The following is a 15,377-nucleotide window of genomic DNA, read 5'->3' as shown; positions in this document are numbered from 1 at the left end:
CAAACCCAGGCTACTTTGGCGTGGTTGTCCAGTGTCAAACCCAGGCTACTTTGGCATGGTTGTCCAGTGTCAAATCCACAGAAGTCAATAGAACAGTGTTATGTGGTCACATCCCCCTCTGTGGTTCCCCTCCTTGTCATTCACCAGAGTGTTAGCAGAGGTTTGCATTAATAGAGGTGTGTGCATTAGCGTGCGACCACTAGCCACATCCCACCACTGCACCACCAAAGCCTTCTTTATGTCATCCTTCTTTCACTGTGACCACTCTGTGGGACGGACAGACAGACTCAGTTCTGTGGTTGGGTGTTAAGTGTTTAGAGAAAAGAGAAGAGAAGAGAGTGTTAAGTGTTTAGTGAACGGTATGGCCTTTTCTCATTTCTAGTCTTTTCGTCCGTTCGCTCTTCTCTGTCATGTCTCCTCATCCTGTCTTTCTTTCTTTCTTTCTTTCTTTCTTTCTTTCTTTCTTTCTTTCTTTCTTTCTTTCTTTCTTTCTTTCTTTCTTTCTTTCTTTCTTTCTTTCTTTCTTTCTTGTCTTTCATGCTCTGCTCCTGAGATAGACAGGTGGTGTTGTGAATGAGAAGCAAAAGGGTGCTATCTCTTAATCAGTCTTACAAATCAGAGCAGAGGGGTTTTTCTGTCGCAGCGAAGCGTTGTCTTGCATGATTCCCCTTGTTCTCTTCACCTCTTCCCACCCCCTCCCCTCTCTTCTCTCCTCTAGATAGGTTTGTTCTGTGCTGTAGTTCATTAGGTAAATAATGGATGGCTCAGTAGTTGAGAACAGAGCAGTATTGCCAGCCACTCTCTCCCTGTACAAACACAGTCTCTGAAGATGGATTGGCAGCGTGGTACTCTGTCGCTGCTGGAGGTGTTTAGAGTGTAAAGAGACACTACTGGTGTTAAGAAGGGACAGAGGGGATGTGTTCTGTTTGCATCTAGCAGGCAGGGTTGGAAGGGAGTGTTGTACAACTGTCTGTTTCTGCTTGTGGCTCATATTCAGATCTGTTGTTTTGTGAAAATAAGCAGTTTAGAGCCAAATCTCAAGACAGTAGGAAGAAAGTTGAGGCATGATAGGGGCAGGAGGAGGAAGGGGACCCAGAGTGGAGATGGAGGAAGAGGCCAGCGTTCCATTTCCTCCTAGCATCCGTCACGTACTTTCTCTCTGTGACCCACACATGCATACAAATTCTTTCTTCTCTCTCTCTCTCTGTCTGTGTCTCTCTCTCTCTCTCTCTCTCTCGCTCTGCCCCCCCCCCCCCCCCCACTCACTCCCCCTCTCTCTTTCTCTCTGTCACATACACACTAACCCCAGTGTCTTCTCTCCCCTCCCACCAGGAGTTTGAGAACACAGAGGGAGAGGAGTACCAGGCTGACCTGGCCTCGTCTCAGAATGGACCTGAAGTCTACATCCTCCCCCTCACTGAGGTCTCCATGCCCGTCTCCAAACAGCCCGGACGATCCAGTAAGATCCTAGTCTATCTATGACCCATCACCTATGACCTTTGAACTTTCACCTCTATATATCACCTATGACCCATATGGTCTCTCCTTTCCTCTCTCCTCTCCTCTTCTCTCGAGTAATTAAACATCAAGTCTAGCCCTGGGTTAATCAGTCAAATTGCCACTCAAAGACTACTCAAATGAGTGTTACTAGAGTTGTCTCAGGTCCACACTCCAGGCTGTACTAATCCAAATGGCACCCTATTCCCTACACAGTGCACAACATTGGACCACGGGACTTGTAGTGCGTTATGATGCCATTTGGAATGCATACGTTGACCCAGCAGGGCCATCATCATACCCCATCATCAGAACATCATCATACCCCATCAGCAGAACATCATCAGAACATCATCATACCCCATCATCAGAACATCATCATACCCCATCATCAGAACATCATCATACCCCATCATCAGAACATCATCATACCCCATCATCAGAACACCATCATACCCCATCATCAGAACATCATCATACCCCATAATCATACCCCAGTATCAGAACATCATCATACCCCATCATACCCCATCATCAGAACATCATCATACCCCATCAGCAGAACATCATCAGAACATCATCATACCCCATCATCAGAACATCATCATACCCCATCATCAGAACATCATCATACCCCATCATCAGAACATCATCATACCCCATCATCAGAACACCATCATACCCCATCATCAGAACATCATCATACCCCATAATCATACCCCAGTATCAGAACATCATCATACCCCATCATCAGAACATCATCATACCCCATCATCAGAACACCATCAGAATATTATCAGAACATCATCATACCCCATCATCAGAACATCATCATACCCCAGTATCAGAACATCATCATACCCCATCATCAGAACATCATCATACCCCATCATCAGAACATCATCATACCCCATCATCAGAACATCATCATACCCCATCATCATACCCCAGTATCAGAACATCATCATACCCCATCATCAGAACATCATCATACCCCATCATCAGAACACCATCATACCCTATCATCAGAACACCATCAGAATATTATCAGAACATCATCATACCCCATCATCAGAACATCATCATACCCCATCATCAGAACATCATCATACACCATCATCAGAACACCATCATACCCCATCATCAGAACATCATCAGAACATCATCATACCCCATCATCAGAACACCATCAGAATATTATCAGAACATCATCATACCCCATCATCAGAACATCATCATACCCCATCATCAGAACATCATCATACCCCATCATCAGAACATCATCATACCCCATCATCAGAACATCATCATACCCCATCATCAGAACACCATCAGAATATTATCAGAACATCATCATACCCCATCATCAGAACATCATCATACCCCATCATCAGAACATGATCATACCCCATCATCAGAACACCATCAGAATATTATCAGAACATCGTCATACCCCATCATCAGAACATCATCATACCCCATCATCAGAACATCATCATACACCATCATCAGAACACCATCATACCCCATCATCAGAATACCATCAGAATATTATCAGAACATCATCATACCCCATCATCAGAACATCATCATACCCCATCATCAGAACATCATCATACCCCATCATCAGAACATCATCATACCCCATCATCAGAACACCATCAGAATATTATCAGAACATCATCATACCCCATCATCAGAACATCATCATACCCCATCATCATACCCCAGTATCAGAACATCATCATACCCCATCATCAGAACATCATCATACCCCATCATCAGAACACCATCATACCCTATCATCAGAACACCATCAGAATATTATCAGAACATCATCATACCCCATCATCAGAACATCATCATACCCCATCATCAGAACATCATCATACACCATCATCAGAACACCATCATACCCCATCATCAGAACATCATCAGAACATCATCATACCCCATCATCAGAACACCATCAGAATATTATCAGAACATCATCATACCCCATCATCAGAACATCATCATACCCCATCATCAGAACATCCTCATACACCATCATCAGAACACCATCATACCCCATCATCAGAATACCATCAGAATATTATCAGAACATCATCATACCCCATCATCAGAACATCATCATACCCCATCATCAGAACACCATCAGAATATTATCAGAACATCATCATACCCCATCATCAGAACATCATCATACCCCATCATCAGAACATCATCATACCCCATCATCAGAACATCATCATACCCCATCATCAGAACACCATCAGAATATTATCAGAACATCATCATACCCCATCATCAGAACATCATCATACCCCATCATCAGAACATCATCATACCCCATCATCAGAACACCATCAGAATATTATCAGAACATCGTCATACCCCATCATCAGAACATCATCATACCCCATCATCAGAACATCATCATACCCCATCATCAGAACACCATCATACCCCATCATCAGAACATCATCATACCCCATCATCAGAACATCATCATACCCCATCACAATACCCCAGTATCAGAACATCATCATACCCCATCATCAGAACATCATCATACCCCATCATCAGAACACCATCATACCCTATCATCAGAACACCATCAGAATATTATCAGAACATCATCATACCCCATCATCAGAACATCATCATACCCCATCATCAGAACATCATCATACACCATCATCAGAACACCATCATACCCCATCATCAGAACATCATCAGAACATCATCATACCCCATCATCAGAACACCATCAGAATATTATCAGAACATCATCATACCCCATCATCAGAACATCATCATACCCCATCATCAGAACATCATCATACACCATCATCAGAACACCATCATACCCCATCATCAGAACACCATCAGAATATTATCAGAACATCATCATACCCCATCCTCAGAACATCATCATACCCCATCATCAGAACGCCATCAGAATATTATCAGAACATCATCATACCCCATCATCAGAACATCATCATACCCCATCATCAGAACACCATCAGAATATTATCAGAACATCATCATACCCCATCATCAGAACATCATCATACCCCATTCACAGAACATCATCATACCCCATCATCAGAACATCATCATACCCCATCATCAGAACACCATCATACCCCATCATCAGAACACCATCAGAATATTATCAGAACATCATCATACCCCATCATCAGAACATCATCATACCCCATCATCAGAACATCATCATACCCCATCATCAGAACACCATCAGAATATTATCAGAACATCATCATACCCCATCATCAGAACATCATCATATCCCATCATCAGAACATCATCATACACCATCATCAGAACACCATCATACCCCATCATCAGAACACCATCAGAATATTATCAGAACATCATCATACCCCATCATCAGAACATCATCATACCCCATCATCAGAACACCATCAGAATATTATCAGAACATCATCATACCCCATCATCAGAACATCATCATACCCCATCATCAGAACACCATCAGAATATTATCAGAACATCATCATACCCCATCATCAGAACATCATCATACCCCATCATCAGAACATCATCATACCCCATCATCAGAACATCATCATACCCCATCATCAGAACACCATCATACCCCATCATCAGAACACCATCAGAATATTATCAGAACATCATCATACCCCATCATCAGAACATCATCATACCCCATCATCAGAACATCATCATACCCCATCATCAGAACATCATCATACACCATCATCAGAACACCATCATACACCATCATCATACCCCATCATCAGAACACCATCATACCCCATCATCAGAACATCATCATACACCATCATCAGAATATCATCATACACCATCATCAGAACACCATCATACCCCATCATCAGAACACCATCATACCCCATAATCATACCCCATCATCAGAACATCATCAGAACACCATCATACACCATCATCATACCCCATCATCAGAACACCATCATACCCCATCATCAGAACATCATCATACACCATCATCAGAATATCATCATACACCATCATCAGAACACCATCATACCCCATCATCAGAACACCATCATACCCCATAATCATACCCCATCATCAGAACACCATCATACCCCATCATCATACCCCATCATCAGAACATCATCATACCCCATCATCAGAACATCATCAGAACATCATCATACCCCATCATCAGAACATCATCATACCCCATCATCAGAACACCATCATACCCCATCATCAGAACACCATCATACCCCATCATCAGAACACCATCATACCCCATCATCAGAACATCATCATACCCCATCATCAGAACACCATCATACCCCATCATCAGAACACCATCATACCCCATCATCAGAACATCATCATACCCCATCATCAGAACATCATCATACCCCATCATCAGAACACCATCATACCCCATCATCAGAACATCATCATACCCCATCATCATACCCAATCATCAGAACATCATCATACCCCATCATCAGAACATCAGTGGTCCCGTGTGGCTCAGTTGGTAGAGCATGGTGTTTGCAACACCAGGGTTGTGGGTTCGATTCCCACGGGGGACCAGTACGGGGAAAAAAAATGTATGAAATGTATTCACTACTGTAAGTCGCTCTGGATAAGAGCGTCTGCTAAATGACTAAAATGTTTTAAAAAAAATCAGAACATCATAGAACATTATCATACTCTAACATCATAGAACATCATCATAGAACATTATCAGAACATCATCATACCCCATCATCAGAACATTATCATACTCCATCATCAGAACATTATCATACTCCATCATCAGAACATTGGCCTGCACACTGGGTTGTTAATTTGAGAGATGATGAGAATTTCCTGACAAACAGGGACAGAGCACAGACATGCTCTCTTTTCCACTCTTCCTCCATCTCCCTTCCTCTTCCTCTCACTCTAACATCTGTCTGTTGCGTAATGCAGAATGAGGCTGGCCTGCTGCAGTGCTCCGTGGCAGTTTATGTATGTGTGTGTGTGTGTGTGTGTGTGTGTGTGTGTGTGTGTGTGTGTGAGAGGAATGCAAGAAAGCTGGAGCACATTGGGGAGGAAGAAAGCCAACCCTCACTCTCTCTTATTCTCTGGGCTGTCAGCTGTTTGCTGTACTTCATGGTGTGTGTGTGTGCGTGTGTGTGTGTGTGTTTCTGTGTGTGTGTGTTCGTTGTGCTCTGAATCCCAGGATGTGAGCGTGAGCAGGGATTGGACAAGCCAGCGTCAGGCTAGCAGCCAATTGCCTCCCTCCCTCCTGTCCTCCATAGCTACGGTCGTATGATTGGTTCAGGTGTTGCAGGGTGAGGAGTAGAGAGTGGGGAAGAGAAGAGAGAAGGAGAGGAGACGGGGAGAGGGAGAGAGAGTGGGGGAGACAGGAGAGGAGAAAGGAGGGGTGGGAGGGGGGAGAGAGTGGAGGAGAGAGGAGATAACAGAGGAAAAAGGAGGGGTGGAAGAGGGGGAGAGAGTGGGGTAGAGAGGAGAGAACAGAGGACAGAGGAGAAAGGAGGGGTGGGAGAGGGGAGAAAGTATGGGAGAGAGAAGAGAACAGGGGACTGAGGAGAAAGGAGGGGTGGGAGAGGGGGAGAGAGTGGGGGAGACAGGAGAGAACAGAGGAAAAAGGAGGGGTGGAAGAGGGGGAGAGAGTGGGGTAGAGAGGAGAGAACAGAGGACAGAGGAGAAAGGAGGGGTGGGAGAGGGGAGAAAGTATGGGAGAGAGAAGAGAACAGGGGACTGAGGAGAAAGGAGGGGTGGGAGAGGGGGAGAGAGTGGGGGAGACAGGAGAGAACAGAGGAAAAAGGAGGGGTGGAAGAGGGGGAGAGAGTGGGGTAGAGAGGAGAGAACAGAGGACAGAGGAGAAAGGAGGGGTGGGAGAGGGGGGACAGAGGAGAGGACAGAGGAGAAAGGAGGGGTGGGAATTGTTTAAAAAAAGAGGGGGATTGATTTTGGTGATTCAATTGAAACAACTGTTGAAAAAAGGAGAGAGGAGAGGATGAGAAGAGAGGAGGAGAGGAGGAGGGGAGATTTATGAGGGATTCGCTCTGGTCTGGATGCATCGTTTTCCTGTTCATCTATCCTCCTCCTCTTCCTCTCCATCCTCTGTTTCTCTGTGGTCCTGAATCCCAGTGTTATTGACTCTGTGCTGCTGTCTTTTAAACTCTGCAGTCAGAAACAGAAAGTCACCCACACATACATACACATTATTTATACTTAATTCTCTCTCTCTGTCTCGCTCTCTCTGTCTCTCTCTTTCACTCGCTCTCTCTCTTTCTCTCTCTCTCTCTCTCTTTCTCTCACTCACTCTCTCTCTCGCTCTCTCTTTCTCTCTCTGTCTCTGTCTCTCTCTTTCTCTCTCTCTGTCTCTCTCTTTCTCTTGCTCTCTCTTTCTCTCTCTCTCTGTCTCTCTCTTTCTCTCTCTCTCTGTCTCTCTCTTTCTCTCTCTCTCTCTCTCTTTCTCTCTCTCTCTCTTTCTCTCTTTCTCCCTTTCTTTCTTTCTCTCTCTCTCTCTTTCTCTCTGTCTTGCTCTCTCTTTCTCTCTGTCTCTCTCTTTCTCTCTTTCTCTCTTTCTCTCTTTCTCTCTCTCAATTCAATTCAAGGGGCTTTATTGTCATGGGAAACATATGTTAATGTTGCCAAAGCAAGTGAGGTAGATAATATACAAAAGTGAAATAAACAATAAAAATGAACAGTAAACATTACACATACAGAAGTTCCAAAAGAATAAAGACATTACAAATGTCATATTATGTATATATACAGTGTTGTAATGATGTGCAAATAGTTAAAATACAAAAGGGAAAATAAATAAACATAAATATGGGTTGTGTTTACAATGGTGTTTGTTCTTCACTGGTTGACCTTTTCTTGTGGCAACAGGTCACAAATGTTGCTGCTGTGATGGTACACTGTGGTCATTCACCCAGTAGATATGGGAGTTTATCAAAATCGGGTTTGTTTTGAAATTCTTTGTGGATCTGTGTAATCTGAGGGAAGTATGTGTCTCTAATATGCCCATACATTGGGCAGGAGGTTAGGAAGTGCAGCTCAGTTTCCACCTAATTTTGTGGGCAGTGTGCACATAGCCTGTCTTCTCTTGAGAGCCAGGTCTGCCTACGGCGGCCTTTCTCAATAGCAAGGCTATGCTCACTGAGTCTGTACAGTACATAGTCAAAATTTAGGTCACTCACAGTGGTCAGGTATTCTGCCACTGTTTACTCTCTGTTTAGGGTCAAACAGCATTCTAGTTTGCTCTGTTTTTTTGTTAATACTTTCCAATGTGTCAAGTAATTATCTTTTTGTTTTCTCATGATTTGGTTGGGTCTAATTGTGTTGCTGTCCTGGGGCTCTGTGGGGTCTGTTTGTGTTTGTGAACAGAGACCCAGGACCAGCTTGCTTAGGGGGCTCTTCTCCAGGTTTATTTCTCTGTAGGTGATGGCTTTGTAATGGAATGTTTGGGAATTGCTTCCTTTTAGGTGGTTGTAGAATTTAACGTCTCTTTTCTGCAGAATTTTGCAGAATTCTGCATGCAGAGTCTCAATTTGGTGTTTGTTCCATTTTGTGAATTCTTGGTTGGTGAGCGGACCCCAGATCTCACAACCATAAAGGGCAATGGGTTCTATAACTGATTTCAGTATTTTTTGCCAGATCCTAATTGGTATGTCGAATTATATGTTCCTTTTGATGGCATAGAAGGCCCTTCTTGCCTTGTCTCTCAGATCGTTCTCACAGCTTTGTGGAAGTTACCTGTGGCGCTGATGTTTAGGCCAAGGTATGTATAGTTTTTTGTGTGACCTAGGGCAACGGTGTCTAGATGGAATTTGTATTTGTGGTCCTGGCGACTGGACCTTTTTTGGAACACCATTATTTTTGTTTTACTGAGATTCACTGTCAGGGCCCAAGTCTGGCAGAATCTGTGCAGAATATCTAGGTGCTGCTGTAGACCCTCCTTGGTTGGTGACAGAAGCACCAGATCATCAGCAAACAGAAGACATTTGACTTCAGATTCTAGTAGGGTGAGGCAGGGTGCTGTCGACTGTTCTAGTGCCCTCGCCAATTCGTTGATATATATGTTGAAGAGGGTGGGGCTTAAGCTGCATCCCTGTCTCACCCCACGGCCTTGAGGGAAGAAATGTGTGTGTTTTTTGCCAGTTTTAACCGCACACTTGTTGTTTGTGTACATGGATTTTATAATGTTGTATGTTATTCCCCCAACACCACTTTCCATCAATTTGTATAGCAGACCCTCATGCCAAATTGAGTCTAATGCTTTTTTTTAAATCAACAAAGCATGACAAGACTTTGCCTTTGTTTTGTTTTGCTTTGTTTGTTTGTTTGTCCCTCCCTCCCTCCCTCCCTCCCTCCCTCCCTCCCTCCCTCCCTCCCTCCCTCCCTCCCTCCCTCTCGTCATGCACATAGCATGGAGAAGTAGAAGGCCTAGTCTCATAAGCTGAAGTGAATTGACAGTAGAAGTAATGACGTCTGTATGGAATACATCTGCTTCCCAAATGGCACCCTATTCCCTACATTGTGCACTACTTCTGACCAGAGCACTATGGTCCCTGGTCTAAAGTAAAATCACATTTTATTGGCCACATACACATATTTAGTAGATGTTATTGTGGGTGTAGTGAAATGCTTGTGTAGTGCACTATATAGCGAACAGGGTGCCATTTGGGACGTATACTGTTTATCAAGGTCAAGCCAGCTATAAGTCTGACAGGATCATCCTTATTCTATAGCACATTCATCAGGCATTTCAAAAGAACCTCAACCACACTTATTTACTACTATTTACTCCTGTCCTCACACACTGTCACACATAGCTCCTGTCCTCACACACATAGCTCCTGTCTTCACACACTGTCACACATAGCTCCTGTCCTCAAACACATAGCTCCTGTCCTCACACACATAGCTCCTGTCCTCACACACACAGCCCCTGTCCTCACACACATAGCTCCTGTCTTCACACACTGTCACACATAGCTCCTGTCCTCACACACACAGCTCCTGTCCTCACACACATAGCTCCTGTCTTCACACACTGTCACACATAGCTCCTGTCCTCACACACACAGCTCCTGTCCTCACACACATAGCTCCTGTCCTCACACACATAGCTCCTGTCCTCACACACTGTCACACATAGCTCCTGTCCTCACACACATAGCTCCTGTCCTCACACACATAGCTCCTGTCTTCACACACATAGCTCCTGTCTTCACACACTGTCACACATAGCTCCTGTCCTCACACACTGTCACACATAGCTCCTGTCCTCACACACATAGTTCCTGTCTTCACACACTGTCACACATAGCTCCTGTCCTCAAACACATAGCTCCTGTCCTCACACACATAGCTCCTGTCCTCACACACATAGCTCCTGTCCTCACACACACAGCCCCTGTCCTCACACACATAGCTCCTGTCTTCACACACTGTTACACATAGCTCCTGTCCTCACACACACAGCTCCTGTCCTCACACACATAGCTCCTGTTCTCACACACATAGCTCCTGTCCTCACACACATAGCTCCTGTCTTCACACACTGTTACACATAGCTCCTGTCCTCACACACTGTTACACATAGCTCCTGTCCTCACACACTGTCACACATAGCTCCTGTCCTCACACACTGTCACACACAGCTCCTGTCCTCACACACTGTCAAACATGGCTCCTGTCCTCACACACTGTCACACATAGCTCCTGTCCTCACACACTGTCAAACATGGCTCCTGTCCTCACACACTGTTACACATAGCTCCTGTCCTCACACACTGTCACACACAGCTCCTGTCCTCACACACTGTCACACACAGCTCCTGTCCTCACACACTGTTACACACAGCTCCTGTCCTCACACACTGTTACACATGGCTCCTGTCCTCACACACTGTCACACACAGCTCCTGTCCTCACACACTGTTACACACAGCTCCTGTCCTCACACACTGTTACACATGGCTCCTGTCCTCACACACTGTCAAACATGGCTCCTGTCCTCACACACTGTTACACATAGCTCCTGTCCTCACACACTGTCAAACATGGCTCCTGTCCTCACACACTGTCACACGTCACCACACCACACCAATACACATGTCACCACACCAAGAGACATGTCACCACACTACACCAAGAGACATGTCACCACACCAAGAGACATGTCACCACACCAATAGACATGTCACCACACCAAGAGACATGTCACCACACCAAGAGACATGTCACCACACCAAGAGACATGTCACCACACCAAGAGACATGTCACCACACTACACCAATAGACATGTCACCACACCAATAGACATGTCACCACACCAAGAGACATGTCACCACACCAAGAGACATGTCACCACACTACACCAAGAGACATGTCACTACACCAAGAGACATGTCACCACACTACACCAATAGACATGTCACCACACCAATAGACATGTCACCACACCAAGAGACATGTCACCACACCAAGAGACATGTCACCACACCAATAGACAAGTCACCACACCAAGAGACATGTCACCACACCAAGAGACATGTCACCACACTACACCAAGAGACATGTCACCACACCAAGAGACATGTCACCACACCAAGAGACATGTCACCACACCACACCAATAGACATGTCACCACACCAAGAGACATGTCACCACACCAAGAGACATGTCACCACACTACACCAAGAGACATGTCACCACACCAAGAGACATGTCACCACACCAAGAGACATGTCACCACACCACACCAATAGACATGTCACCACACCAAGAGACATGTCACCACACCAAGAGACAAGTCACCACACCAATAGACATGTCACCACACCAAGAGACATGTCACCACACCAAGAGACATGTCACCACACCAAGAGACAAGTCACCACACTACACCAATAGACATGTCACCACACCAAGAGACATGTCACCACACAAATAGACATGTCACCACACTACACCAATAGACATGTCACCACACTACACCAATAGACATGTCACCACACCAAGAGACATGTCACCACACCAAGAGACATGTCACCACACCAAGAGACATGTCACCACACCAGGAGACAGATCACCACACCAGGAGACAGATCACCACACCAGGAGACAGATCACCACACCAAGAGACAGATCACCACACCACACCAGGAGACAGATCACCACACCACACCAGGAGACAGATCACCACACCACACCAGGAGACAGATCACCACACCACACCAGGAGACAGATCACCACACCACACCAGGAAACAGATCACCACACCAGGAAACAGATCACCACACCAGGAAACAGATCACCACACCAGGAGACAGATCACCACACCAGGAGACAAATCACCACACCAGGAGACAGATCACCACACCACACCAGGAGACAGATCACCACACCACACCAGGAGACAGATCACCACACCAGGAAACAGATCACCACACCAGGAGACAGATCACCACACCAGGAGACAGATCACCACTCCAAGAGACAGATCACCACTCCAAGAGACAGATCACCACTCCAAGAGACAGATCACCACTCCAAGAGACAGATCACCACACCAAGAGACACCACACCAAGAGACAGATCACAACTCCAAGAGACAGATCACAACTCCAAGAGACAGATCACAACACCAAGAGACAGACCCCCGAGACAGATCACCACACTAGGAGACAGATCACCACATCAGGAAACAGATCACAACACCAAGAGACAGATCACCACTCCAAGAGACAGATCACCACTCCAAGAGACAGATCACCACTCCAAGAGACAGATCACCACTCCAAGAGATAGTCAACTAGCTATGCCACCTACACACTATGGAAATATATTTTATGGCTTGATTCCATGATTGCTCAGTTTTGCATTTCTGTCCTGTAGAGAATTGCCTCAACTCAATAGTCTTTTTAAAAGAGGCAGAGACTGTCACACACACATACTGTAACATGTATACACACACACACACACACACACACACACACACACACACACACACACCACACACACACACACACACACACACACACACACACACACACACACACACACACACACACACACACACACACACACACACACACACACACACACACACACACACACATATATAATAGCATACAGGAAGCAAAAAGCACACAGACTTTTACATATGTGCATTATTTCACATTCCCATAGCTTTGTAATACAGCAGTAATTCAGTCTGTGTGGGTGAATATCATTTAGCCCAACAGTGTGTACGTTACTGTGTGTGTGTATCATCCCACCAGCTCACAGCCACAATGCCTGCCTCTTACCTCAGGCTTCACTGCCAGGGAATGCCATGAGTGGGAAGACAGAACATACACACACACACATTCCTCTAGTGGGATGAACTGACACGCACGAACACACACACACACACACACACACACACACACAGAGAGACACACACGCATGTACACACACACACGCACGCACGGACACACGCACATTCCTAGTGGGATGGAATGATATAAAGGAACAGTTATTTAGAAAAGAAAGGAGAGAAGAACCTCTGGAGGGAGAGAGAGGGAGAGAGAGAGAGAGAGAGAGAGGAGTGGTGGGGAGGGGATCAGGGGTTGGGTGTGTGTGTGTGTGTGTGTGTGTGTGTGTGTGTGTGTGTGGTGTGTGTGTGTGTGTGTGCGTGCTGTTATCACCGTGACAACCCCTGCCCAGCAGCAGTGCTAGGGTCCAGAGAATGCCCAGTGAATGGGTCCTGTGTCTGCTGAGTTGGTAGGCTGGTACCAAGCACTGGGGACCAACCAACAGACAAAGGTTGTGATTTAGCCTTTAGGCCAGTGGATAGTGATGGTGATGGGGGAGTAGGAGGCTGTGAACGGCTGGGCTGTCACTGTGGCACTCCTGGAACGCTGGGGCAGAGGACTGGCATTATGGTTTACAATACAGGGAGGGGACTGAGTCAGAGAGAGGGAGGGAGGGAGGGGATGGGGGGGAGATGGAGAAAGAGAGGGAGAGAATACAGGGAGTGGTCTGTCAGAGAGCGAGAGGGGGGGGGGGTAGAGAGAGAGGCAGAGGGTGGTAGTGGTATGGGTTATAAGACAGGGATGTGTCTGTGTGTAATAGTAAGGGGGAAGAGAGAGGAAGGGGATAGAGAGAGAGAGGCAGAGGGTGGTAGTGGTATGGGTTATAAGACAGGGATGTGTCTGTGTCAGGGGCGAAAATCTGATATCCACTTTGGTGGGGACAATTACATGACATTTTCTCAAGAGCAATTCCTGAGGGGGACACCAAAAGTAATGCTGTAACACATAGCCTACATTGTAATATGGTAAATGTATATTGAGGAACCAAAGAAATAAGGTGTTTGCCGTACTCCTAACTACCAGTACCCAAAACTACACAACTAATACCATTGCCTTTAACAAATCTTAGTTCAGTCACCAGTTTAAGTTGAGAGTGGGGGTATCCATGGCATTTTCCAATTATGTTCCTATTTTACAAGTAAAAAAAATGGAGAACCTTTCATAATGTTGCCAAACAAAGACTCAACAAACTTACCTGAGACTCCCTGTCTCTGCCAGTCTGTCCCTGCATATCTGTCCCCAACTCTGCTGTCTGTGTGCCATCTGTTGCCTGCTCTGCCTAATGACATCATTGTGAAACATTTCCATTAGAATTTCATTTCTTTCTTATGAACATTTTATCAACTAGTCTTTGAGATATTAGGCTACTAGGGTTCTTACTATGCGTTTTGGTGTATTGAAAAATACTCTGATGTACGTCTTTTTTCTGCCATTTTTCTACCTGGCTGGCTACACTCACAGTGTGTAGGTT

At 45.4% G+C, this 15,377-nt stretch overlaps 1 protein-coding gene across 1 annotated transcript in view; it reads left to right on the top strand.

The window, feature by feature from the left end:
- LOC106594314 (serine/threonine-protein kinase LMTK1) overlaps nt 1–15,377 on the top strand; it is a 75,743-nt gene that overhangs the window by 32,614 nt on the left and 27,752 nt on the right. The window contains exon 3 of the mRNA XM_082976063.1: nt 1,333–1,459. Coding sequence (XP_082832189.1) covers nt 1,333–1,459 — 127 coding nt within the window. The remainder of the gene's footprint in view (nt 1–1,332; nt 1,460–15,377) is intronic.

This window comes from Salmo salar, chromosome 06 (assembly GCF_965601325.2).
Source record: "Salmo salar chromosome 06, fSalSal1, whole genome shotgun sequence".
In the NCBI taxonomy this organism is placed as follows: domain Eukaryota; kingdom Metazoa; phylum Chordata; class Actinopteri; order Salmoniformes; family Salmonidae; genus Salmo; species Salmo salar.
Note: the sequence above shows the minus strand (reverse complement) of the source record. Positions and strands in the feature narration are given on the sequence as shown.